Source organism: Chlamydotis macqueenii, chromosome 2 (assembly GCF_036417535.1).
Source record: "Chlamydotis macqueenii isolate bChlMac1 chromosome 2, bChlMac1.mat, whole genome shotgun sequence".
Taxonomy (NCBI): Eukaryota; Metazoa; Chordata; class Aves; order Otidiformes; family Otididae; genus Chlamydotis; species Chlamydotis macqueenii.
Genome location: NC_141557.1, coordinates 59,800,016 through 59,827,198, shown reverse-complemented (window position 1 = coordinate 59,827,198; position 27,183 = coordinate 59,800,016). Strand labels below are relative to the sequence as shown.

The 27,183-nt window shown below is 40.2% G+C and overlaps 2 protein-coding genes across 3 annotated transcripts in view; one reads left to right on the top strand and one right to left on the bottom strand.

Annotated features, from left to right (window-relative positions):
* The window catches only part of EZH2 (enhancer of zeste 2 polycomb repressive complex 2 subunit), a 37,986-nt gene extending 30,386 nt beyond the window's left edge, over positions 1-7,600 (top strand). For both annotated transcript variants that reach the window (XM_086741743.1, XM_086741742.1), the window contains exons 13-20: positions 1,932-1,972; positions 3,086-3,211; positions 3,591-3,769; positions 4,600-4,695; positions 5,313-5,394; positions 6,205-6,285; positions 6,400-6,484; positions 7,266-7,600. In XM_086741743.1, coding sequence (XP_086597869.1) covers positions 1,932-1,972; positions 3,086-3,211; positions 3,591-3,769; positions 4,600-4,695; positions 5,313-5,394; positions 6,205-6,285; positions 6,400-6,484; positions 7,266-7,326 — 751 coding nt within the window. In that variant the 3' untranslated portion in view covers positions 7,327-7,600. The remainder of the gene's footprint in view (positions 1-1,931; positions 1,973-3,085; positions 3,212-3,590; positions 3,770-4,599; positions 4,696-5,312; positions 5,395-6,204; positions 6,286-6,399; positions 6,485-7,265) is intronic.
* Positions 7,601-8,661: 1,061 nt separating this feature from the next.
* The window catches only part of CUL1 (cullin 1), a 63,887-nt gene continuing 45,365 nt past the window's right edge, over positions 8,662-27,183 (bottom strand). Inside the window, exons 12-22 of the mRNA XM_086743062.1 lie at positions 22,600-22,648; positions 21,935-22,066; positions 21,303-21,420; positions 20,266-20,342; positions 19,380-19,511; positions 17,923-18,015; positions 16,551-16,598; positions 16,377-16,459; positions 13,088-13,193; positions 11,125-11,238; positions 8,662-10,235 (exon numbers count right to left, since the gene is read on the bottom strand). Coding sequence (XP_086599188.1) covers positions 10,155-10,235; positions 11,125-11,238; positions 13,088-13,193; positions 16,377-16,459; positions 16,551-16,598; positions 17,923-18,015; positions 19,380-19,511; positions 20,266-20,342; positions 21,303-21,420; positions 21,935-22,066; positions 22,600-22,648 — 1,033 coding nt within the window. The 3' untranslated portion in view covers positions 8,662-10,154. The remainder of the gene's footprint in view (positions 10,236-11,124; positions 11,239-13,087; positions 13,194-16,376; positions 16,460-16,550; positions 16,599-17,922; positions 18,016-19,379; positions 19,512-20,265; positions 20,343-21,302; positions 21,421-21,934; positions 22,067-22,599; positions 22,649-27,183) is intronic.

The window sequence follows — 27,183 nt, the reverse complement described above, 5'->3', positions numbered from 1 at the left end:
GTTACTTAGACAAGGCTGCCTCTGTGGGTTTCTAACTTGTATGGGTTCCTTCAAATGCTTGTAAGAAATTTGGCACTTACATGAAGTCTAACAGTAAAGCTTTGAGAAGACAATTGCATAGAGAATCTTGTTTACCTAAATCTGTTGTGTGTGGTGGGGAGCCAGCACACCATTCAGCTGAAGTAGAAATTGGTATCAAGCTTTTATGAAAGAAGGAGTAACTAAAAAATCCTATTTAAGTAGGATTTTAGATTTAGATTAGATATTAGGAAAAACTTTTACAGTGAGGGTGGTGGAACACTGGAACAGGTTGCCCAGAGAGATGGTTGATGCCTCATCCCTGGAAACATTCAAGGCCAGGTTGGACAGGGCAACCTGATCTGGTGAAGATGCCCCTGCTCCTTGCAGCGGAGTTGGGACTAAGATGACCTTTAAAGGTCCCTTCCAACCCAAACTATTCTGTGATTCTGTGAAATAGTGATTTTTTTTTTTTTTTTTTTTTTTTTTTGGTAATCTTCAGAGTGCAAACCTTCACTGAAAGGCAAGAATAGTTTTCTAAGTCATCTGTGCTGGTGATTTTTGACTACATATGTTCACTAGTATTTTGGACCAGTTATAATAAGTAAATCTGCATAGAAAGTGAGGTTAATAGGTGCAGATAGCACCATATTATTAGCCAGGGAATAAGACTTGTCCCATATTCTCTTAGTGTTGCTATATGACATACTTAGAACTCCAAGAAGTATAAACTTTGAAAATCCTTAATATAATTTTTTTATTATGTTTATTCATTAAAATTCAAGTGCTAACCAAAATGCACAGGATTGAAGAAAATTAAAAAAAAAAATTATTTCTCCTTTAATTTTAAGACTACTGAAATGTAAGTCTGGTTTTCCTTTTGGTACCTAAGGGCCAGACAGGTGTTTTGCTCCATTGTGTCTGACACTGCTATTGATGTAATAGTAGATGTTCCCTACCCAAAGAGCTTGCAATGTGAAATGAATACAAAATAAAAATGGTAATTGTAACTTGCAAGAACTTTAAAATATAGTGAGCTATGTTATAATAACCAAAAGGATGTTATTCTTAAAAAAAAAAAAACAAAAAACAAAAAACAAACCAAAACAAAACAAACAAAAACCCCCAAAAAACCAACCAAACATGTAAAATATACCCAAACCACCACTTCTTGCAAAATGAGGGCTTAGCTAAGCTAACAAAGAAAGAAGACACTGAAAGAAAACTGTGAGGATGTAAGGGAAAGACATACAGAGTTTGAAGTAGAAGAGAAAAGTCTCAGCACAGTACCACCAGTCAGCACAACCTCGGGAAAAGTCTGTCCAACCAGAAGAAATACTGAAATCGCATCAGTGTGGCTGTATCGGATGTGATCTCCTTTTGTCATACACTTGAAGTTTAGCTACGAAGGGTAATACCCAGCTGTGATCTGTAGTAGACTACCAGTGTGGTGCTAGGGCAAGTCCTGTGAAGCAAGCTGATAGACCTTCACTCCCCTATTTAGACTTGTCCCGGCATTATCTGCAGTTCTGTATCCTTCCTTCCTTCCTGCTGCTGCTTCTGCCTGCTAGGAACAGCTCCCTCTTTGCAGATTTTCCTTAAGTGCCACCTAAATTTAAGCATCTCTAGCCTGGGCTGGGTGGGGGCTGCTCATCTGTACAATCCTGGGACCAGAAGAATGGTGTGGGGAGGGGGAGGGAGCAGTCTGCAGAACACTGATTTTTCTCTCCTGCAAGACACTGGGATGGTGTGGTTCTGCTGCCACCGCTTCTGATTTGTGTGCAGTTAGCAGATGTTCATGTAACCAGAAACTTTCCCATTTTAATTGTGGGTGCAGGATGCAGCTATCTTTCCCAGCCCACTGCAGGAGGAGTTCTTGTCAACCTTCTTGTGTTTGTTTTGTGTTTTTGCAGGTTGTGGGCTGCTCATTGCAGAAAGATACAGCTGAAAAAGGGTTAGCATCTTTCCATTCAATTTATGTCCTGAACTTTTAAGATCATACTACTGCTTTTTTGGTTTTGTTTTTAGATCTTTGGCTTGTTTTTTAATGTTAGACCATTATATACATTCCATGGGGAGCTAGAAGATTATAGGGGAAATAAAAAGAAAAAAGTAAGCTTTCATTACAGATCTTGTAGGGACAAAAGGTACTGTTTGGTTTATGTAACTGGAAGAGCTCTGTAATTCAATAAAAAGGGAAGGAGGCTGAACTTACAATGTCTTCAGTATGGCCTTACTGAAGTACAAATAAAAAAGGTTTTAACAATAGGAGCTGTAGTAAAAAGCCGCATTAGTTTTTTAAAAACAACTTACTTTAGAAATAGTTATCTGAAAATTACTGAGAATGGTTGGGACTTCTAGCAACAGAAATAATTGATCAGTTTTTCTCTCTCTCCTTTTTGGTTGCTGATTGCTAACCTGAGCATTTTTATAAATACATGCAAACCCAACACAAGAGTAGGAGTATTAACAGCAAATATAATTTATATAGCACCAAATTCTCCTGGCTGCTGTACAGGCAAAGCTCTAGACTTGTCCCCTATAGTCCCTCCTTGCCTATAAGATATTAGCATTGTCTGTATTGGAAAACTGACTTGGGAAAGCACAGTGGTGTTATTTTGCCAGTGTATTTGTTTGAAAGTTGAACTATTGCTCCAGAGTAAAAATTACTTTGGGAATTTGAGGAAATTAATTTTGCTGAATAATATCAGTCTTACTCTAGAACACGTTCACACAGGAAAACCTACCATTGTAGTTCTGGTTTTCGGTTTTCCACTATAGACAGTTTTCAGTTCTGAATAGTTGAAGCAGCTAAGTAATGGGAAGACTGAAGTGTGCTAGGAAGCAGGCAACTAATGGTGACAAACACCCAACTAATGTTACAGTTCTACTTTGCCTTTTGTTTTGTTAATCCTACTGAGATTGTAGGTTTGGGAGTCTTTTGTTCATTTTTTGAGTTTTCCTAATTAAGTGACTAAAAGGGAATTTCTGCATTGAAGAGTGAAGGGAACTGCATATTGTTTGTTTACACCTTTCAGCTTTACAAAATGTTGCTGTTTTTATTCAGATGGATCATCGAATCATGTTTACAACTATCAGCCATGTGATCATCCACGTCAGCCTTGTGACAGCTCATGTCCATGTGTAATTGCTCAAAACTTCTGTGAGAAGTTTTGTCAGTGCAGCTCAGAATGTAAGTAAAACATTTAAAAGCTACCTATAAATTCCTTTCATTGTCCCAACATGTAACTCTACTAGCAGTCTGTCTGAACTGCAGACAGTGTTTGCAAGAGCAGCAAATTGTGTCGCATGGTGTGAGAAGGGAGCACATGTTCAATTTAATTTAACCCTCTTAATTAGCCATTGAATGAAGTAAAAAACAGTCTCAATCTTAATTGAGGAAGACTAAAGTAAAATCAGGGAAGACAAGAATTTACATTTTACAAATGTCCTATACACATATCAATGGCTCTGTTTTTCTAATACTAATATGCTAGAATCTGTGCTGTCTTAATTTTACAATGTACTTTTTTCATACTTGCCCTTTTTGGTTTCCATGTATTCCTTTGTAGGCCAAAACAGGTTTCCTGGATGCCGTTGTAAAGCACAATGCAACACTAAGCAGTGTCCATGTTACCTAGCTGTACGTGAATGTGATCCTGACCTCTGTTTAACGTGTGGAGCAGCCGACCACTGGGACAGCAAAAATGTTTCTTGCAAGAACTGCAGCATTCAGAGAGGATCCAAAAAAGTATGTAGATAGTTATACAACTAAATGCCTATTGTCTTGATTTCGAGGTGGTTTTACATTTTCATGCCAGAGAACAGAATTTCTTTGCCTTCGTGCTGTCAAACAGGAAAAGAGAAACAAACAAACAAAAAGGGAGGGAGGTAGCTGTCACTTATGTTAGCTTGCTTATGTGCTGCTGTTAAGCTCTGTGTATATTTCGTCATGTACCAATTAATTAGTGTTTTCTGTGTAACAACTGCGGTAGAATATCTCCTTTCTTCATTCAAGCTTTGCTTGTAATTTGCAAATAGGCTGCTGTTGTAAAGTGTTAGCTCATCAGCCTTTCCCTAGATCAGTATAAGGAAGTTTGGCTTAAACATAGGTACTGGCTATTTCCTTCTTCAGTTGTTGATTCTAATGCACATTCAGCTCTGTTAAACCTTGGATTAGTTATTTATTGATTGATTTATTTCTGCTCCAGAACATCTTATCACAAAATAGTTTAGTCAAATACTGAGCTAATCAGTAGTGGGCTCCTGTCTGCAGATAGGAGTTTGAAGTCCCTAGTGTATGTGATTTTATGTAACACCCTCATTTCAAGGCTAAACTAGAATTTTTATTGGTTTTAAAGTACTTCGTGTGGTTTTGCTTTCACATAGAACTTCTGATCCACAAGCTGTAGTTTTGGTGTGCATTTGATAAATTGAAGAATCTGTGTTTGTCTTCTCCTCAGGAGCCACAGCATATGTTTCATTAAGTGATACAATTAAAAACAAAACAAAAACCCCCACAAAAAAAAACCTCCAAATCCAAGCTAGGCATGTCTAAACTTTGTTTCATCTCTCCCACAGCACTTGCTGTTGGCACCTTCAGATGTGGCAGGCTGGGGAATTTTCATCAAAGATCCTGTACAGAAGAATGAGTTCATCTCTGAATACTGTGGTGAGGTAAGGATGGAGAACACTGGTTATGTATAAGCTTAATTGGTGAAGTTGTGTGTCAGCTAGGGACCAAGAGATTGTCTCTGACTAACTTTGTATCATGTTCTTTAGATGGAGAGATATGATAGACTAAGTATGCAGCTACTGCTGTCCAAGGCTCCAAAATCAGGAGGTAGATGACTGAAATGTCACAAAAAAGTTGATATAGGTGCTTGTGAGAATCAGAGACTGGAGTGTCATTTTTATCTTGGATGTAATTTCAGTTCAGACATGCCTGGAATTTTGTGCAAAATCATTTATTATAGTACTAAAATTCAGTAGTCGGTTTTACTAAATTATATCCTCTAGTAATAAGAACACCCTGAATGAGGTATGCAGTCTTGATTTTGAGATGAGAAGCAATTCTTGCTTTCCTTCTGCTCTGAAAGAATTTATTTATGCCAAGAGCAAACATGGCTTTTTGATAAGTGTAGATTGCTTGCTGAAAACAGTACTTTATGTTTGGGAGTATTTTTGGTCACAGAAAATAAAAACCACACCTTTTTTTCAGAATGTCTGGGTTTTTTGACAATGGTTACAAAATGGGGAGAGGTGGTCTCTTTTACAAGTACTGTTTCTTTCAGATTATTTCTCAGGATGAGGCAGACAGAAGAGGAAAAGTATATGACAAATACATGTGCAGCTTTCTGTTTAACTTGAATAATGGTATGTATTGTACTAGTGACAACTGTTGCACCATAAATAAAATATGCATGCTCATTGTTTTTTATTCAGCTGGTTTTTTTGCAAGCAGCAGGCAACATTGAGAAATTTTTTTCTTCTGCACATATTTTTCTAGTGTGTGTGGATTCCTAATATTGATACCTAGTCCTTTTTTTCTTTCTAAATGCTAGTCAACTGTATAGTAGTGACAGAGCCTATTACATAAGCCAGTTAGTTATACAAGATGAGTTGAGTAGAAGTAGAAGTAGAATTTCATGGAGTAAAATTACATGCAAGCTTTACTAAAGTAGCCTAAAGAATGTAAAAGGCTTATTAAGTATTGTCTGAATTAATTTTACTGTGACTTAAATGAGCAGTAAGTGACGATGGTAATTTTCTGTTGGGCGGGTGGGGGAAGCCACACACAGCTACTGCAACTTGAAGAGAAAAATACAGACTGTACTGTGTCAAGTGTGAAATACTAAAAAATATTTGAAATTGATACTGAAATGTCAGTGTTGAGTTAGTATATTTATGGAGCTTGTCCTTATGGAACAAAGGTAGAGAAGCTTAAAATGAGAAACTAAGGTGGTGCCACTGTGACAGGAGATAAATGCAATGCAGAGTGTGGTGCAGCAGGAGTTATTTGGAGTCTTGCAGAAGAATAAAGCTATGGGAGGACGATGTGGCAGCTTTTTCATGTGGGAAGCTGAGCAGTTCTCTTCCAAGCACACTGGGTATTAAATAAACACAAAAATTTGTTTGTAGGTGACCTATCATTTTGTTTTGTTTTCCCCTCCTCCTGCCCCTTAGATTTTGTGGTTGATGCAACACGCAAGGGCAACAAAATTAGATTTGCCAACCATTCAGTAAATCCCAACTGCTATGCAAAAGGTAAGTTTTAAATTTACTTGCTTTTAGCGATGTCTGAAACAATGTAGTGTACTTATTTTAGAACACATTTTATCAGTATTTGTGTTAACATAAGTTTAAATTTCTTTTAAACAGTTATGATGGTTAATGGTGATCACAGAATAGGAATATTTGCTAAAAGAGCCATTCAGACTGGTGAAGAACTGTTCTTTGACTACAGGTTGGTAGATGGATTTTGTAATTTCTTCCTGTCATATTATAAACTGGATTAGCTTTCAGAATTTCTGTCTGGCTCATAATTAATTACTGTGCCTGTCTCCTTATGACCTCAGCTCTCAGCAGCTGAGAAGCAGTCCCCGTGCATTTTTTTTTTTTTTTTTTTTTTTAAGCCAGATACCACTGTAAGATTGACTTGAGCAAAGGTTAAGAGCCTTGCAAACTTGGAACAGGAAAAGTTTAGTGACAAATGCGGATAGACCTTCACAACTTTTCCAGCCAGGCTTGTGTATTAAACTTTATCTGGTGGAGTTCCCTAAGTACCAGTACAGGTTATCATCTCTCTCGTAATTTAGAAATGGGCAAGACCTATTCTTGTGTAATTACAAAAAAAGTGCTTGCTAAGATTGTGTTCATATTTTCCATTAAAATCATCTCACTTGAAAAAACTAAGCTGTCCAGTGATGATACTGTGTAAGTCAGTAGTGAGAAATCCAGTTGCTCTCCACTAGCTGAAATGAACTTTAGCAGTGCAAGATTTAATATGAAGAAGTGTGGAATTTTAGTAATGTTTTGTTTCCTCTTGGTCAACCTCCTCTAAAAGCAATTTATTGAGTGGTCAGCATCATTCTGCATCTGCAAATTCATACAAGCAATAAATACCACAGCTGCGGGGGGAAACTATGGGAAATACAAGAGTATTCCAGGCTGTGCTGTTATGTCAGACCAATGAAGCTGAAAGGTTCAGTGTTACTGATAATTTTTTTTTTTTTCATTAATTTCAGATATAGCCAAGCTGATGCCCTTAAGTATGTGGGCATTGAAAGAGAAATGGAAATCCCTTGACACCAGCTACCTCCTCTTTTAAAGAAACAGCTGCCTTATCTTCAGGAATTTCTAGTACTGTGGGCAATTTTAGAAAAATAAAAATGATGCAATTTGAAATTCTGTATTTGCAAAGTACTGTAACAGTAATTTATAGTAACAAGTTTTTAAAAAAGACAAACAACTTTTTATTGCTTTCTCACCAGCTGCAAAGTGTTTTGTACCTATGAACTTTTGCAATAATGTGGTGTGGTACATTTTTCAACCTTGAATAAAGGATACTTGAACTTCTTCATTTTTACTTGAACTGAGTTGGATTATTGTGTCAGCCAGTTGATGAGGAAAGCATTGTGAATACTTATTTTCAACTTCTGAGCAAAGGCAACTCTGTATTTGTCTACTTCTGTTACTGCTACTTGAGGTCACATTTAAAATTAATGTGAAGATGTAAACAGTGTAGAAGAGATCAGTCAGTCTGATTGTAGGAACTTCAGTATAAATAAATCACTGAAGTATCATTGGATAAAGGAACTGGCAGTGGTATTCCCATAACCTGGAACCCTCAACTGCAACTTCTCTGAAGAAAAAAAACCTGAATAATGAATGCAGCAGTAATTGCACATACATTTCTCTTCTGCATCTCTTGTTTATCTATAAGCAACCACTGTTTTGCTTATTAGTACAGTTACTGTGTCTTACAAATTTTTTATACTTATGTTTTAATCCAGAATTGTTTATATTACAGCTAGTTGTCTGGACTACCTCATTTATTTCTGATTTGACAGCTGTAGCCTACTGTTGCTTTAGACAAAACAGCTGGGCTGGGAGGGCAGGCACAGGGCCATGACTGCAAAAGTAATTTCAAGAAATCTTGTCAATAATGACTGTGTATGTTCTGCCCTTGGCCCTGTTCAGCAAGAGCCAAAGCAGCACAGCCTCCTTCCACACTCTCAAGTGCAGTAGTCAGCTGCCCTCCTACCCTGTGGTAGCCTCTGAAGAACTATGAATTCATACCCCTCACACCCCTTGGGGAAAAAAAAATAGTCCCAAAGTCAAAACTTATTTTCTCTCTGCTTGGGTAAAGTGTGACTCTTGTCTGAAGCCATATCAACAGCAGATGGGTTTTAAAAATAAAGCTCTGCAAGAGACAGCATACAAAATACACAAAGCAATGGCACTTTAATGAAGGATGTGTTAAAAAGCCAGACTTTAAGAGGCAGCTCAGCACAAGTTATTTCTGGCCTGAATGATGGGGTCATCGTTCAGACTGCTTTTCTGTCACCATACCACTCTACCAAAGTCTACTACCACTGAACAAAAAGAGCATCTTAAAAAAAAAAAAAAAAGGCCAGCACAGAAAGCATCACAAACTCCATTCTTTTAAATTTCAAAAGCAATTTGAAAATTGAGCAGCAAGGTGCTCCTATTACACATGCTAGCAGTCTTTAGTGCAATTAAAATTCTTTCACAATAGGAGTAGCAAGCATAGTGTGTCCCCCACCCCCCATCCCCCCCAGGCTCCAAACAAGTTTGGATTGCATCTTGTACCACTCCATTTTTAAAAAACAAACAAAAAACAACAAACAAACATTTTTTTGTAAGTCAGAGCTCAATTGTAACCATGAAAAATTAGTTTCCCTTAGAGACAGAAGAGCTTCAACACAAAACTTGGCTCCCTTGATGCCAAACAAATATTGAACAAATCACAAATTCTAAGGGGAAAAAAGGGTTTGGCTGCAGAAGTTAGGTTCTTTTCATCATCAAGAAAAGAAAAAAATTACCAAAACTGAGACCTGTGAGGATGGTAGCATTTTGCTTGTAGCATGTGGAAAGCCAATACTCATGTCACGTATACATAATGAATACAAAATATTGTGAGAAGAATGGAATGAAGCCTGGTCAATCACTAACACTCAAAAATATTTGAATTCCCATGACAGGTTCCATTTAATGGGAATTAATCTTTAGGAACACACTTTATTTTCTGTTTAGACAAAGAAATGAGCAGCCTAAAACATACTTATTCAGGGCAGCACTTAGGCAAGTGTGATGCATTTTATAGCATACTAAACAACACTATTAAAACCAGCCCCAAAAACAGTGACAAAGTACTGCCGCATCTATTCTATTTTCTATTCTGCATATCTTATAAAATCACAGCTTTTTATTTTCAAAGTGCAGATATTTCCTCTTAAAAAAGAAATAACAAATATGCACATTTGATGACAGATGACAATTCCTTCAGAAAACAAAATGTGCTTTAAATCACCAGAAAAGGATGAAAAGCAGAACAAATTTCTATAGCTTTCATAACCATTATACCTTTTATTTACATTTAGAAAGATAAGTCATGAAACTTAAAACAATAAACCAAATGCAACTTGTACAGAAATCTTGTAATTTTTTTTTTTATCACACATTAAAAAATGAAACACACTATACAAATGGTTTTTCATAGCAGATTACACATGGGTCCATTCAGACTCGCTCTCAAAGTGCTGCCAACATTTATAAGTGCTGCCTGTGGCAGCAGCTGTTTACCATATAGCCAATGTATTGATTTAAATGCAGTAGCATGCAACCCTTAAAGCAGAAGGGTTTGATTCCTCTCTGTTCTTAAATTAGGTTAAATGGCATTGGTGTCCATATTTACATACTTGAAATGTATCAGTCCTGAGCAGTTCTGATGTAAATCTGAGACTGGCTGATGGGAGTCCTGGTCTCAGTTATTAAAAAAGGAGGTCCAAATGGCAGCAGGGTGGCTGCTATGAAGTTCCGTTGCTTCCATTCTTTCCATCACATGCCTGTTTGCTGAGTGTCACACAGTCAAGTAATTGCTAGTTAAAATGTTAAGCCAAGTAACTGTAGGTGTCCTTCTCACCATCTACACGTTCCAAGTACTCCTTCTCAATTAGAATGTCAATGCATTTCTGTGGGAGAAACAAATGTAAGCAGTGGGACACTGGAAAAGCCCTCTCCGTGGTTGCTACTAACTTTGAACGATTTTGGCCACTGAGTTTTACGCCAAGCAGAGGACGGAAGTAGGCAAAGGGCACAAACCACGGCAATTCACTCTCCTGTTTCTGACCACATCCAAGTAGAGGACTTCACTAGTCCACTAAACTGAATTACACTTACTTGACGCCATTCCAGGGTAGTGACTGGGAGATCAACTGATCATCAGTATGCTGAGCAAGTTCATAGCAAGACAGCAGATAAAGAGTTAAACCAAGATGCAGAGTGCTCAGTGTGACATTACTAAAGACAGCAGTTGCAATAATTAGCTGCCTGTTTCATGACTTGTCTGGGTGCATCTCTTTCAGCACTGGTGCCATTTATCCAACTGCTCTCCACTGCCTAGTTTTTGCCCCATCAATCCCCTTGGTTGTGGATGTAAAAACCATTAGTGAGACCACTAAAAAACCTGATGACAACAAATACAACGACATCTTTAGTATAGAAGAGTTTAGGAAACTGTTCTATTGAGCTGGCCCACAGGGCAGTGTTACTGCCACAACTGGGAGAGCAGGAACAAGAGGTAAACCTGGAGCAGAGGCTGCTGTAAGCTGGCACTGATGTCAAAAGATGTGACCAAGCTACTATTTTGCCACTACCAACAATATGAAACATGCATATTACCATAAGAGAAATGGAATATTTCTGGTTAAGATATTTCCTACTTACTTACAACTCTAAAAATATGTTCTAACCCATCCCCTTCTCCTTAGCTTCCCTTTTTAATTCAGAAGTGTGTATTTTGTCTATATATATCCTCTTCACCTCCTGGAAGACAGGTTCAGAGATGCAGTTCTCACATACCTTAATTACTGGAACTCGTGGCTTGAACCTTGAGGACAGTTGTGTTAGCACTTCTCCAAGCAGTTGCTGGTGTTTTAGAACCTTCCTCATCTTCATGATTCTCACAATAGCAGCCTGCACAGAAAGTCAGAAAGGTGTGCTTAGGAGTAAACTACTTGTCCTTCTGGCTAAAGCCATTTTACTTCCCCAGCAGATCATGTCTGCTAGCACAGAAGCATCATCACAGCAAACTTGAGTAGCAGATGGGGAGAAGCATGCCTACAAATGTCAACCACTCATGCAGACTTTAAGAACTCAGACTCTACTTAGCATAGTCATCAGAAGTGGTTTTGACGTGAATTTTAAGAACTACCCTGCTTACAGTCAGTCATAACAATAGCACCAACTGGTACCAAGAGCAACATGAACTTACTTGTATAACAGAAGCCTTATTTATATACTTAACCTTACTGTGACACTCTCTTAGTAGTACATTTCTATTTCCTTCCCCTGCCTGGCCCTTTGCTTCTCAAGTGGATTCCAAATGAACTGACAGAAAGACACTGTTAACTTCACACTTCCTAGCTATCACTAGTTTTCACCTAGGACTGATTGTCTGGTGAGTGTGTGTTCTGGTTTTGTTTAGTGAGGGGGGGTCTAAGGTGGTAGCTTCTGTAGGAAACTGCTAGAAGTCGCTCCCCTTTGTTCAGTGGACTCGGCCGGGCCTAGGGCGGACCCGCTGCTGGCCACAGCCGAGCCAATTGGTAGCAGAATGTCCCGTGATAACGCCTCTGCGATAACGTATTTAAGAAGGGGAAAACAGAAAAAGAGGAGAAGAGAAGATGTGAAGCAGGTGAGCGGGGGCAGAGAGGGGGAGGCACGAGCCTTGTGGGCCTTGCAGGCCTCACCCTCTGGCCTCCTGCCGGGCAGCCAACTGGGCCCAACTCGGCTTGCTGGCTGCAAGAAGTGGAGAGGAGATGAGAAGTGAACAAGATGTAAAAAGGATCCTGAGAGGCGTCTGCCAGCCTGTTGTGAGGAACGGCTGCAGACGCCAAGGTCAGTGACGAAGAAGGGGAAGGAGTAACGCAGCTCCTGGCCAAGATTCCTTTGCAGCTCGTGGTGAAGACCATGGTGGAGCAGGTTGTCCCCCTGCAGCCCATGGAGGTCCACAGAGGGGCAGAGATCCACCTGCAGCCCATGGAGGACCCCACGCTGGAGCAGGTGGAGGCCTGAAGGCAGCTGTGGCCCGTGGAGGGCCCGCTGGGACAGCTGTTCTAGAGGGACTGCACCCTGTGGAAGAGATGACCCACGCCGGAGCAGTTTCACGAAGGACCGTGGGAGGGACCCCACGCTGGAGCAGAGGAGAAATGCCAGGAGTTCTTCCCCGGACGATGAAGCAGCGGCATAAAACAACGCATGATGAACTGACTGCGACGCCCATTCCCTTTTTCCCCCTCGTGCCGCTCGGGAGGGGAGGTAGTAGAGATAATGTTAAGCCCGGGAAGAGGGAGGGGTGGGGGGAGGTTATCTTGTTCCCTGCCTCATTCTCCTGCTAATTTTAGAAATAAATGAGTGTTTTTCCCCAAGTCGGGTCTGTTTTGCCCATAACAGTAACTTTAAGGATTCTCTCCCCATCCTTATCTCAAACCTCGAGCCGTTTTTCCTTATATCATCTCCTCCTATTCTCTCGGAGGGTGGGGGGAGCAAGAGAGAGACTGCGTAGTCTGGTCCCGATCGGGGCTGAACTACGACAGTGTGTGCATCCACGGAACCTAAACATTCATCAACATGTTAGAACAAGTGGAAAGAACAGTGTGCCTTTCTATGTTTTCTATTACAGACTCCAGTCATCTTTAAGAGCGCTGTAAATACATTTTTAGCTCCAACACAGTGCACTGCAATGGCATGTTGTCTTTAAATAAAAGTTAAGAAAATCTCACAGTAAGCCCCATTAAAAGATTACAAAGCTGTAAAGCTAAGTCACCTGAATCAGTAGTTTCCTATCTTCCTCTATATTTTTGTGTGTAGTTTCTTGCTCCTGCTTTTGTTCAGTCTTCATTGGCACATTGATGTTTACCCTTAATTTTTTGCTATAAAGAAAACCAGAAGTTAGTAAAACAATTAGCCTGCTTAAAAAACAAGCAAACAAACAAAAAAAACCCTCTGAAACAAAACCAACCCTGAACAAAAACCAGCTCCAAAGTAACAGCCACACCACTACAGAAGGGGACAACTTTGTCACTTCTGAAAATTTTAGACAATCTTATGCAAGTTTAAAAAAACAAAACAAAAAAAACCATAAACACAAAAATCCAAAAACCTGCAACCAACCAAAAACACACGAGCAACAACCTAAAAGGTATTTTGTATTTTATGACTTTCTGAATCCTAGTGATCTGTTAGATCAGAATAGTACTGTACAACTACACTATATTTTAAAGATTTCTACGTTTAGTAAGAAGCTTCCAGCCAGTGAATAGGACAAAAAAAGGTCAGTGGAAATAGAATCACCTGTCTAATTTACAGATTGGATTCTGACCATAATGTCGAGAGATCCATTTGTTCTGTAAAACTGAATTCGGCCTTTCACACACTCCCCGCTGCCCACAGTTTTTGCTAGGGCAAGCCCATTACCACACATGACCACTCTCAAGACAAGGTGCTGTGTCACATGTAGGGAAGGAGCCTTAGGCACCAGGGCGCTCAGCCTTTTGGGCGCACTGAGGAATGCTGCTGTGAACAGGGGATCTGTTATTTAGCACAGTTTTGTGCATCATAAATTGGGAACCACTGAGCTGCACAGTGCAGCAACGCTGAGAGGTTTCCATCACTATGTTAATGCAACCGACGATAAATTCTCAAACCCTTAATTATGGGTCAAGGAGGGAAGAAAGCAGATGAAGAGTTAAGTACAAGGAAAGGTTTTAAAATATTTCTTTTACTTGAGATCTTATCTTCATAAAGTACTGAATTCCCCACTGAACTTACACATGTTTACATCTATGCTCTGGTAAACATGATAAACAGTCACCACAGTACTATGAACAGCTTAAAACACATGAATGTTGAAAGCAACACTGTTTAAAGTAGGTAAAAAATGCTAAGGAAAATAGTGTTTATTAACTTTTCAAATCACAGTATGCTATGAAGTTCTAAAATGAGCCTGCTGATCCTCTCATGTTATCTCTAGTAGACAAACACTTACGACTTTGAGCTTTGCTAGTTACTGTACCCTACTGTAACCTTATAAATATAATGTATTTTGCTGAGTGCATGCAAGTCATGCACCCTGGTAAAAACCAGCACAATTTCTTACCAGAAATAAATTATACAAGAATTGTATAATTCTGACAGCCAACATGGCTTCACCAAGGGCAGATCGCGCCTGACCAATTTGGTGGCCTTCTATGACGGGGTAACAGCATTGGTGGACAAGGGACGAGCAACAGATATCATCTATCTGGACTTGTGCAAGGCATTTGACACTGTCCCGTACGACATCCTCCTCTCTAAACTGGAGAGGCACGGGTTTGATGGGTGGACCACTCGGTGGGTAAGGAGTTGGCTGGATGGCCGCACTCAGAGAGTGGTGGTCAACGGCTCAATGTCCATGTGGAGACCGGTGATGAGTGACATCCCTCAGGGGTCTGTGTTGGGCCCGGCCCTGTTCAACATCTTTGTTGGCGACATGGACAGTGGGATAGAGTGCACCCTCAGCAAGATCACCAACGACACCAAGCTGTGTGGTGCAGTTGACATGCTGGCGGGAAGGGATGCCACGCAGAGGGACCTCTACAGGCTGGAGAGGTGGGCCCGTGCCAACCTCATGAAGTTCAACCAGGCCAAGTGCAAGGTCCTGTACGTGGGTCATGGCAATCCCAGGCACAAATACAGGCTGGGTGGAGAATGGATTGAGTCCAGCCCTCAAGAGAGGGACTTGGGAGTGCTGGTGGACGAGAAGCTTAACATGAGCAAGCAATGTGCTCTTGCTGCCCAGAAGGCCAACCACATCCTGGGCTGCATCAAGAGGAGTGTGGCCAGCAGGTCAAGGGAGGTGATTCTCCCCCTCTACTCTGCCCTGGTGAGACCCCACCTGGAGTACTGAATCCAGTTCTGGAGCCCCCAACATAAGAAGGACACAGATCACTTGGAGAAGGTCCAGAGGAGGGCCACAAAGATGATCAGAGGGCTGGAGCACCTCTCCTATGAGGATGGGCTGAGAGAGTTAGGGCTGTTCAGCGTGGAGAAGAGGAGGTGCTGGGGAGACCTTATAGTGGTCTTCCAGTACCTCAAGGGGCCTAGGGGAAAGATGGGGAAAAACTCTTCAGCAGGGCCTGTTGTGAAAGGATGAGGGGTAATGGTTTTAAAATAGAGGGAGGTAGATTTAGGTTAGATATGAGGAAAAAATTTTTACAATGAGGGTTGTAGAACACTGGAACAGGTTGCCCAGAGAGGTGGTGGATGCCCCATCCCTGGAAACGTTCAAGGCCAGGTTGGACGAGGCTCTGAGCAACCTGATCTATTCGGGGATGTCCCTGCTCCTTGCACGGGGTTTGGACTAGGTGACCTTTGAAGGTCCCTCCCAACCCTAACCACTCTATGATTCTATAAGAATTAGACAAGAAACAAGGAATAAAAAGGAGATATCATAGAATCTTTAAGGTTGTAAAAGACCTCTAAGATCAATCAAGTCCAACTGTCAATCTAATGCCACCATCTCCACTAAACCATGTTCTGAAGTGCCACGTCTAAACGTTTTTTGAACGCCTCCAGGGATGGTGACTCCACCATTTCCTTGGGCAGCCTGTGCCAGTGCCTGACCACTCTCTCAGTAAAGAAATTTTTCCTAATATCTGATCTAAATCTTCCACTGCCGCAACTTGAGGCCATTTCCTCTCGTCCTATCACTAGTTACTTGGGAGAAGAGAGCAACACGCGCCTGCCTACAACCTCCTTTCAGGTAGTTGTAGAGAGCAATGAGGTCTCCCCTCAGCCTCCTCTTCTCCAGACTAAACAATCCCAGTTCCCTAAACCGCTCCTCATAAGGAGCCTTGTTCAGGCCTTACAGACTTTACGACTAAGTCAGCTGAAATCTTCTTTGTCTCCCCTACTAGCCAACTCTCTCCTTGAAAGCTAGTACATTTGTTCTATATTTGAATTGGCAGTTGAACCCTGCACCTTTCATCCTAGGTGTATTAAGTTTTACCCAAATTTTGAAAGCAGAGAAGATGCATTGTATACAAGTGATGTATGCTGTTGAAGTTCTTCCTTACTTTTTATAACCAAGATAGAGTTTTATTAAGGTATCTGGTTTTAACTCCACCTCATCAACATTTGCATTTTCATCTTCCAAAACCTGCAAGAAAGAAAATAAATAAATAAATAAATCGTCATTAATACATTTTGCTGAATGCTAAGCAAGTAATAAAAAGGCAAAATCTACTTACAAGCAGTTTTGATTTCAACAGTATTTGTAGAACTTGTGCCAAGATATCCTACAAAATTACAGAAAATATTACCAGTGCAGACAGACAGCATCTTTCTCTAACTTAAAATACTTCAACGTGAATACACAGATTTAGACTAAAAACTAGTGAGTGCAGAACACTGCAAGATGGGTGAAAAAAAAAAAAAAAGCAGTAAAAATGCAGTTCCCGAAATAAAATGTAGTAAGGCCCTTTTTGGGTGTTAGGACATATTCCCTTTGTGGTCAGACAAATAATATAAAATTCTTCAGAAAGACTAATTTCAAGAAGCAGGTCTTTCCAGTTGCTGTTTTAGGAGTTATTTTGCAAGTGGATTTATAAGTGTAAACCATTTTTTTTTCCTCAAATCATGCAAATATAGATACCATGGCAGACTTAAACCTCAGAAAGCAAGCACCCTCTCCTTTCTGATTAACATGCTTTTCTTTTCTTGCTTGCACCACGGATCTTGTTCTGGTTACTGTCACTGGTCAGCCACCCAGATGGCTACACTACTGTGGAAGTTCTGTGCAGGCTTGCAAAGCTGCTACTTTACCACAGTGGAAGTCTTCCGGGTTTCATGCAGTTAGTTTTCAGCTGTATAAAGAGTTTTATTCTGGTCCAACCATAATTTGGGCCAAATATTTATTTTACATAAACATACATATATCTATATCTATATCTGCAAACAAGCATCTATAATAAATAGCAACCACATAAGACTTCAGAGATTGATGTAAGGCATCATCAGCAGTAACTTTCTAGATGGGCATTTCTAAAAGTAAAGATCTCACTGACTAGGAATTGCTTAACTTCTCAGAAGTCCCAGCAGGCTTGATTCAAACCTACTAGTAAAGGACAGAGATGCCAAATAAACCTGTGAAGCATAAAGTCTACTTGGAAAGAAAAGGAGGGAACCTTTTCCACTAGACAGAGCGAACCAATGAAACTGCAGATTTTACTATGTTCACGTATATAAGCCTTGAGAGGTAAAGAATGGATGCACAGATCAATCATTTAGGGAAAATGCTGGTTTTCCTAGAATGTTGTCTTTTAATATTAAGACGTATGTAGTGAAACACTGAAAACTTACTACCAGAGCTCAGCAGGAAGCTAAGCAATTCACTCTAGTCACAAACAGGAGCATATACACACTAAGATTCATGAGAAAACTAGGCACTTGTGATTACAGGAAAGTAAGATGACCAAGAATAGAGCACATCTGTCTTCTTCAGGCCAGAAACCCACTCTGGCTTCAAGCATGTCTAATTCCAATTTCTTATGATAGCAGGAAGAGCCCTGAAGACCAAAAAACTTGTTCAAAAGACTGTGGTAAAAGGTGCAAAGTTACTACCATTTTTATTTGAGTACTGTCCGTCAGCTGCTGCACGGTATAGGCATCTTCTGTGTTGTACTGCAGTAAAATCGCCATCTGGAACGTGGATGCCTAATAGATCCAAAAAAAGAGGATGAAGGCGGGGGGCGGGAAAATCAGAAAATGAGAATGAACAAACATACTTTTTGAACAGCCTGAAATTCACCACTTAAATGCATATATTGGAATATGTGGACAACAGAGAATAGCCAACTAGTGCTAACCATTACACAATACAGAAAAATCTGGTGATACTTAAACAACCAGAACTCTGCCTTACAGCATTATCTAAACATAAGCCCCGAGATTACGATCATTTGAGTAACTGCAGACACTTCATCATATCTTCTATTACAGTCTCAAAGCCTTACCTTACTACTTGCTAATATAATTTTAAATTCTTTTCCTCTGTCACTCCCTGACTCTTACTTATTTACTCTTCATTAAAACCTATACAGGCTACTGAATTAATCCTCACAACCCTCCCAAATCCAGCAGAATAATGAAACCAAATTTATAAACAGGGCAGCTATCAGTGGCTTATTCAAGTCTACCACTGTAGGGTTAACATATGTTGATGACAAGTTCAAAGTCTGCGATTCTCTTGTTTCTTCTCACTGTTGTGAACTCCTCTCCTCTGTCTACTTTTTGAGAGAAAGCAGACATGAAAGTATAAGCAGCATGAGATCTTAAGCAGTTGCAGTTGTCTCACACAACTCAGTTCAACACCTGTTTAAACAACAGGTAATGTATTCCTTTTCTAAGTCAATTGTCTTTTAAACATCGCTCTTAAGTACCATTACAGTAAATAAATCGAACATATAATAAAGATTCTATTAATCATAACACCAACCACCATCTGGGGAGGGCTAACATTTATGTTCACTTCAGTAATACACAGCTCTGTAGCCATCAGGTCTTGCATTTGTGCTTTGCTTTATTTAAAGACAGTACTCACAGGAGTAAAGCTAATCAATGCACGTGAGCATTGTAAATAGCAGCTAAACATGTGTGTGTGCATATACATATGAATGTACACATCCCCCCAAATAAGGAACTGAATGATTTAAAATACTTACTTGTGATACAACATTACATACCGTTAACGAATATTTTGACAGACAAATAAAATACAGCTCAATTCACTGTACTATCTATTAAAACTAATTTGTGTGTGGGCACAGGTATTCACATTAACTCCCTTATTTCATCATCTACGCACTTCACCATTTTAAACACATTTATCTGCACAAAGGTCCTTTAAAGTAGGAAAAACAATTATCTCCAAATGAGGAGTAAAGAGGTTGAGCAGCTCATACAGATAACGTAAGAGCAGTGGAGCAGAGTGTGAACATGTCTTTTAAATGATCAGCTGCATTCAGTTCTCTGAATGCAATAATCACCAAGTGTTTCTATTGGCATGACACTATCCTTACCTGTAACGTGTATCTATTTTTGAAACAGTTGGTAACCAGTTCCCCTTTGGACAGCTGATACAACCATGTTAATTTTCTTCCACTATGACGACTGGCATAAAATGCAGTAAATCTCTGATAGCTCCGTTCTAACTGTATAAAAACAACAGCAACAAACAAACAAAAAAAGAGTATTATTTACCTTAACATACCCTTATTAGAACATACTCTGGAACCAACAAAGGAGAAACAAATCTGATCATCCTCGACAGCCATGTTGTCTGAATAAGACAGAAATCCAAAGTATTCAAATTCTTCAGACTGGATGAAGGAGTTTCCCCTTTAAAGTGTCACTAACAATACAAACCTAAACAAGCATTTAAGTTCCATTTTTCCTTTTATGATACATTAAGCAAAGCTAGAAAGGCAATTCCTTTTAAAGACCTTCATGCTCCTGGTAACAGCAGTTACTTATTATTCATGTTAAAGTATTCACATCTTGCCTGTTCTGGATAAGTACTCAAAAGAAAACTAATGATTATATTATCTACAGGTTTTACTGGACAGACTTGAAGCAATTGCAATAAAAAGTTTCTTAAATAAAAGTGTACACAGAAAAATATGCTAACGAAGATTTGCTTCAGTTACTGTTGAATATTTTGAAGAAAGATTCATTAACCAAGGGCTTTCCAGAGGAGAAAACAGTTAATATATTTCACACAATTTGCTCCTACTACCTTACTCACTTTTCTTATTCCAAATATCCTCCAGCCAAAAAGGCAAACACCACAGAGACACTTCCAGTCCTCTCTGACACATAACAAAACAGGAGGAGACACCAATTTTGTAAAACAAATTTCTCTCATGATCATTCCATGTTCAGATGAACCAAGTGCAAGGGCCTCACCTCAGATGGCAGAGCAAATGTGCAGGACTGCTGGAACGGCCACGATCCAGAACTCAGCACCTGGATGCTGAAATCCACTGGAAGAAAGGTGAAGAGGCTGAGCTGCATTATCTCCCTTGCTACCATCCCCTCTTCAAACACACAGTCCCAGTTTTAACACAAATAAGAAATGGTTCTGCCTTGCTGAAACTAATATGGTGAAAAATCATTAAGCAATATATATTTCTTTTCTTCAGATCATAAAACAAAGGAATTCATGTAAGATGTTGCTGCAGTTGGATAACTTTAGATTTACTGTGACATTTTCTCTAATTTTTCAAATTTATTACCCTGTTACCCACAAGAGATTTCTCTTTTAACATACCAGTGTAAAAATGGTAAGTGTTAATTTTTATGTATAACTAAAACTCATCACTCCACCATACACAACTGCAAGAATAAACATTTCACATTTATACTTGTTAAGGCATTTTGTGCAAGTCAGTGAGAATACTAAAAAACTAAGTAAAATTTAAGACTGACAATACATGACTCAATGCAATCCAACAAATAATTATCAATTATTTAAATCATTTATTTCAACATGCTTCAATGAAAAAATATTTATTAAAAAAGTGTTATGGCTGTCTAACAACCTAAACCACATCCTTTTTTCCTTAATACTTTCACACAAGTATGAACGTAAGCCATGATGTTCTCAAAATCAAAACTGTTTAAAGAAAAACATCTTTCCAATAAAATAAATTAAAAAAAAAAGAAAATACAGGATTCATCTTAATTTAATTACATATGTAAACATGCGCTGCAAAATCAGTAGCAGGCTACCAATAACAGATGATATAAAGTGCTAGTAGAAGACAAAGTACAGACCTAAAAGACTAATTTAAAAATCCTGGCTATCTTGGTCAAAATAATGCTAACTCTTAACTTCTGCGGGTATAATGTCTAAATCAAATATTTCCCTTGTATAGTTAGCTCTGTAGAAATATAAGGAAACTAAGCTACTCAACAGTAACTTAGGTAAATGTATTACTTACAATCTAATGGTTCTGAATTGGTCAGGTGCTTTTTAAATTGCTCATTCAAGTCCTTGCTTACACCAATATCTTGGAACATCCGCTGCAGCTTGGAGGTATACTCAAAACCACAAGCTTGCTGTATTTTAAAAGCACAGATACGTCAGCAAGACATATTTTTGACATTGGAGAATGAGAAGTATCGGAGCTTATTTTCTTAAAAGAGGATGTATAGTTCAGTATTTCCTGTACTCGAAGTACTGATCCCAGCTAGACATGCTCTTTAACTGTCATCAAAAACTGAAGAAAATGTTATTTTAAAATGAAACAAAGCATACTATGAAACAAACTACTAGAAGATTATTAGATCACATGTTGCCTGACCACGAATGAACAAGGGTTAATTAAATTAAGCAACATTTCAGCAGTCATTCCCTTGGATAATTATATTCACGTCATTCATTTGGAAAAGAAAAATTAACTCCATCAGACAGACATGCACTAAAAGCTCGTAGGAGTTTTAAAAAAAGGTAGGTTGTGTATTTTAGTATTGTACATAAAATAATGAAATGAAAGGACATACATCAATGCTTTCCAAGGCAGCCTGAAGACCTGCAATACAATAGATCATGGGACAGTCATGGAATACTCACTTTTAGTTTAGAGATCATGCTTGCCTCGGCATCATCACTAGCACTGTTCTGATGCACCAGTCTTTTTGCCAGCATTTTAGCATAGAATTTTTGAAATACATCTTTATCCTCAATGTACTTGAAGACAACCATCTGGAAAAGCCAAGATAATTTGTAAGAAAAATAAATTTAAGCGTTTGTCTTAAAAAAGCTGTAACAGTAGCTACTTCATTTGCAATTAAATTTTTAAGGGCACAGGGTTTTGGGTTTTTTGGGGCGGGGGGGAGGCAAGGGAAGCGGTCGTGTGTGTTTCTTTTAAATGTGAAAACTATTTTAAACACATTATCTATATATATTCCACATGAATAAATATGTGGTATGTATATGTAATTACATAGAAGTATACTGTAGAAATTATATTTATTATATCTGTATATACGCATGAAGTAAAAGCATAATTTACATTTAGCCACTTAAAATCTGCTGTAAAATTCTTTTTTTAAAATAAAAAATACAATCAACATGTCACACAGATACGAAGACTATTACTGAAAAGTTGAAATACTAAGTAATGAAATCTAACATACAAAATAAAAGGTTCCCTCTTGTCTGACTTGTGTGACAATCAAATATTACTAACTTGTCAAAGCTTGCACAGAAGAGAATTTTATTTATAGACATCTTACCACTTGATTGAGCGTATCTTCCAGTTCTGCTTCTTCTGGATTCTTTGAGCTGCAATTAAAGAAGTACATTTTTAATGAGTCCCAAAATTGCTGAATTAAAACAACATATGGATGTATATGGAAATTTCAGAAATAAAGGAACATAGATTGAATACTTTTGGGATCAAAGACTCTTTAGAGGGGAAACAGTGTAACAAAATGAATGCTTCTCCTCACTAATCCACATGTAAGCAACTCTGAAGTACATGGTTTTTAAATAATAGGTTGAAGTCCTGGACCATGAATTGTTGGGGACTTCCTGATAGCTTGACACTTCTCAGGAATTATGGACCTAAATATGGATGTTTCTTTTCCTGCCTTTTTTCTGCTGCTAAATGCTTGTTGGATACCTGGAGTATCAGGGGCACTTAGTGAACAATCCAGACCGAATGGAATTGTTATGTTTGTGAGCAGTAGGCCTCAAGGACATCGCTGAAGCCGCTTGTGAGAAAGTACTGAAGCTGCCTGTAAGAAAGTACTGAAGCCACCTGTGAGAAAATAATGAGGCCGCCTGTGAGAAAGTAATGAAGCTTCCTGTGAGAAAGTAAACGAAGCAACCTTGAGAAGAAGGAAAACAGCTGGCATATGTGACTGGGGGCTGAACGTGAAGCAGGGTGCAGGTGGAGAGAGCCGTGCGCGTGAACAAAGAGACTTAACGAATCATATTTTAGCTAGGAGCGCGTGCATGATATAGTTAGCCAATTAGTAGAGAGCTTGCGCATGATACAGAATTAGAAGGGCTATATTAACTGGGATGTATCAACAACAAATTGGCATTTGCTTGATCATATTGGTCGTCAGCAGTGTCCGTGACTTCCGCGTCAGCAGGTGGCGCCCGAACCGGGATCCTCAGATCCGGTGTTGGACATCCCAACGGAACCGAAATAGGAAAAGAAGAGGGGGCGGAAGCCGGTCGAAGGCGAGTGCTGCCCCGGCACTCGGGAAGTCGCTATAGCGCAAAAAGGTACAAAAAGTACGGAGGGAATCTCTCCTTGGCCAGGCGAGCGGTCAGGGAGGAGATGGGGTCCACACTGACCAAAGAGGAGTCAGCAGTGGTTAAGCTCCTCCAGCATATGCTCTCTATGAGAGGACTGAATTATGACTCAGCCGTCCTAGAAGATTTGCTGCAGTGGGCAAAGAAAAGGGAATTAATCCCCACAGTTGATGCTGCTTTTGAAGCCCCAAACATGGGAAAATATAGGAAAAGAGCTGTGGGATGAAATAAGTAAGGGATCAAAGGAGGCGAGCAAACTCTCCACTGTGTGGAGGCTAGTTAATGAAACCTTGAATAGTATGACAGCCGAACGTTCAGTCGTCGCGTCTGCTTTCGCGGCTTTAACTCCAGCCGGTGGGTCCACCTCTGCTACTAGCATGCTGTTCTCGGGTTCAACAAGCCCTGCCGCCGCCCCGGCTCGTGCTGAGGGTGGTGAGGTTCGAGCCCCAGCAAGGACTCCAGGAAATGCAGCCGCAGCCCCTATAACTATAGATATGTGGGCACCAGAGGGAAAAACTGCCAAAAGCTTTTCACCACCATCAGATGTACCACCGCCAGGCACCCTGCCACGCTGTGCCAGTGTAGGCTCAGAGTCACGAGCCTTTTCGCCAGCGCCAACGGCTCCGGTTTATCCCCCATTACCACCTTCTTCCCTGCCACCATGGTGTGAGGAAGAGGGGGGTGAACATTCATCCGTCTTGAAGGATGCACAGCTGCAAGAGACGCTAAAAAGGTTGGAAGCCCTACAGACTCGCCTAGAAGCGTCGCTGGGAAATTCGTCAACTCCTTCGCCTGTGCCACATCGAGACCTGCCAGCATCCAACCTATTCGTTCCGAACGAAGCATCGGGTGAGATCAGTCTTTTTGCACCTTTGCAAGGGACGCCGGCGGGAGGGGCCAGGGATTTGAATCTGATAGCGTGGTGGAAAGGGGTGATTCAAGATGCCATGATAGAAGGACAGCCTTTTCCCATGGCATTTCCCGTTGTGACTGATAATACTGAGAGAAGGGTGTGGGAAGCATTAGACTGGAAAATACTGAAGGAAGCTAAAAGTGCAGTTACTCAGTACGGGCTGAAATAATCATACACTCAGTCTGTGTTGCAGCATATTTTTTCGTCACAGCTGTTAGCTCCTTATGATATTAGAATGATTGTCCAGATGCTTCTGCCACCGTCACAGCAGCTGCAGTTCTTTCAGCACTGGCAGACTGCTTGTGATAAGGCACCTGCAACGCCTCGACAACAGGGTGATCCGTTATTCGGGGTGCAAACTCAAATGCTGATGGGAGCGGGACCCTACACACGATCTGATTGGCAAGCGCAATTTGCTACTGAAGTATTACAACTGGACCAAGATTTGGCTTATAGAGCGCTTGCTAGGGTGTACAATGAAAAGTCCGGACCTGCCTTTACGTCAGTAAGCCAAGGTCCCACAGAACCATATGGGAAATTTATTGATCGGTTGCACACTGCAATTATGGCTCACCCTGATCTGGATGATGACATGAAAGCAAAGTTCTTAGATATGCTTGCCTTTAATAATGCTAATGAAAAAACTAAGAGAGCCCTTAGTGTGCTGCCAAAAGGATCTAGTACAGGGCAACTGCTGGAAGCTGCCGAGCGAATGTTAGAACAAGAAAAGGCTACAGTCATGGCTGCTGCTGTAGGTGCAGCAGTTAAACCGTTGATATCAATAAAGCGGAGTGTGATTAACTGACTGTAACCCCCATTCCCTCTTCCTGCCTCCCCTCCCCGTCCCACTCAGGGGGCGGGGGAGGGAGGTGGAGATGGTGTTAAGACTGGGAAGAGGGAGGGGTGGAGGGAGGTTGTCTTGTTCCCTTTTTTCATTATCCTACTTTGGTTTTAGTGATGGCCTATTTTGCCTGTAGCGGTGGCTTTAAGGATCCCTCCCTATTCTTGTCTTAAATCTCGGATTTTAGTTTTCTTTCCTCTTATATGTTCGGGGCCACAGCCGCCGCCAGGCGCTCCCACCCCCCCCGCCCCTGACATGGTTAACAGATACTCCTGTCTGAGTCGAGCTTTGTATAAGTGGAAGGACCGTTCCCTCTTATAACATGGGGGAAGGGATACGCTTATGTCTTTACAGGAGCAGTAAACAAGTGGATCCCTGTCTGTATCATCTGCGGGTAAGCCTTTCAGAACATGTTTGGTTGACCTGCCAGGTACCGGTAGGACGGCAACTCTCTGTGAAACAGCAGCAGCCACGAGTGCTGAGTACTAAAACTACAAAAGATGGAACTTCTCGGGATCAGTAAAGATGGACTTCTGCCTATTTTTTAACTATTCAAGAGCTAATGTTTCTAAAGGGGTAATGATTGTAAATGCTTTAAGATCTATACATTGCAACGACACAGCATGACGTAATCATGCGAGCACATATCAAAATCCAGACAGCATAAAAGACCTAAACAAAGCATACATAGCATTGAATCTGGTTGCCAAGATAATACAGGGTTTTGGAAACTAAGTAAAATTATTGCTGCTTCAGTCTTTACACCTGGTGTGGCAAGTGCCTAGGCATTAACTACGCTAAATAAATTGGGCTGTTGCCTTGCTAAGCAAATAAATACAACTGCAGTGGCCCTATCAATGCTGTTAACTGATGCAGATTCTATACACAACGCTACTTTACAAAACAGAACCGCTGTTAGCCTGCAGAGGACGTATTTGACAGGCCTTGGTGTATGCGCTGGCCACGCATGCAGCAACACCTGGTCAGTACTCGTCCACTGAATCTGCTGAGGGTAAAAACAGAGGTGGCTCTGAGCGGAGGAGAGAGGACGGACCCAGAGCACACTTTATTTACAACAGGGGAGGCCCTGAAGGTGCTGCGCCTGCCTCCCTTCTCTGCTCTGACCCGGCTGATAATCATCCTCTTGCTCAGCGGTGTCTTTGGCGTAGTTGGGTTAGTGACGGAACAGATCAGTAATAGATTTTTTTATTATTAGCACAAAATCATAATTGTCAGGATTTTGATGGGCTTTGCTGCATGAATCTGTCTGATCATTCAGAATCTATTCACAAAAGTATTCAAAACTTGCAAAAAGGAGTACAAAAACAGCAACAAAATGATGGTTTTGATATATTCAGAAATCTTTTGGTGAATTGATATCAGCTTATTACTAATAGCTATAGGACGCTTATTCATTCCTTTTATGTATGTATTTTGATCTATATTCTGTGTCTTAAAATGCGTGCAGACTTTAATAGATAAAGCGTTGGAACAAGCCTCTTCTCATAAACAAAGAAGGGGGAGATGTGGGCATTTCACTGAGCCAGTACGGTATCAGTGAAAGCACACCGACCTTGGGAGAGGAACGCAAATCATGCTCACAGGAAGAAAGCCATGGAATGAGAAGGGAAGCTTTAACATACAAAACACTGTTAGCAGAATTTATGGCTTGTTTCAACAGAGGCCTGCAGAAAACTAGTAATTGCTCTTATAGATAAGAAAGTTACTGGAGTTGTTATATCTATAATAGTAGAAGAGTGTTATAGTAGAAAATTACTAGAAGGTAATGAAACTTAG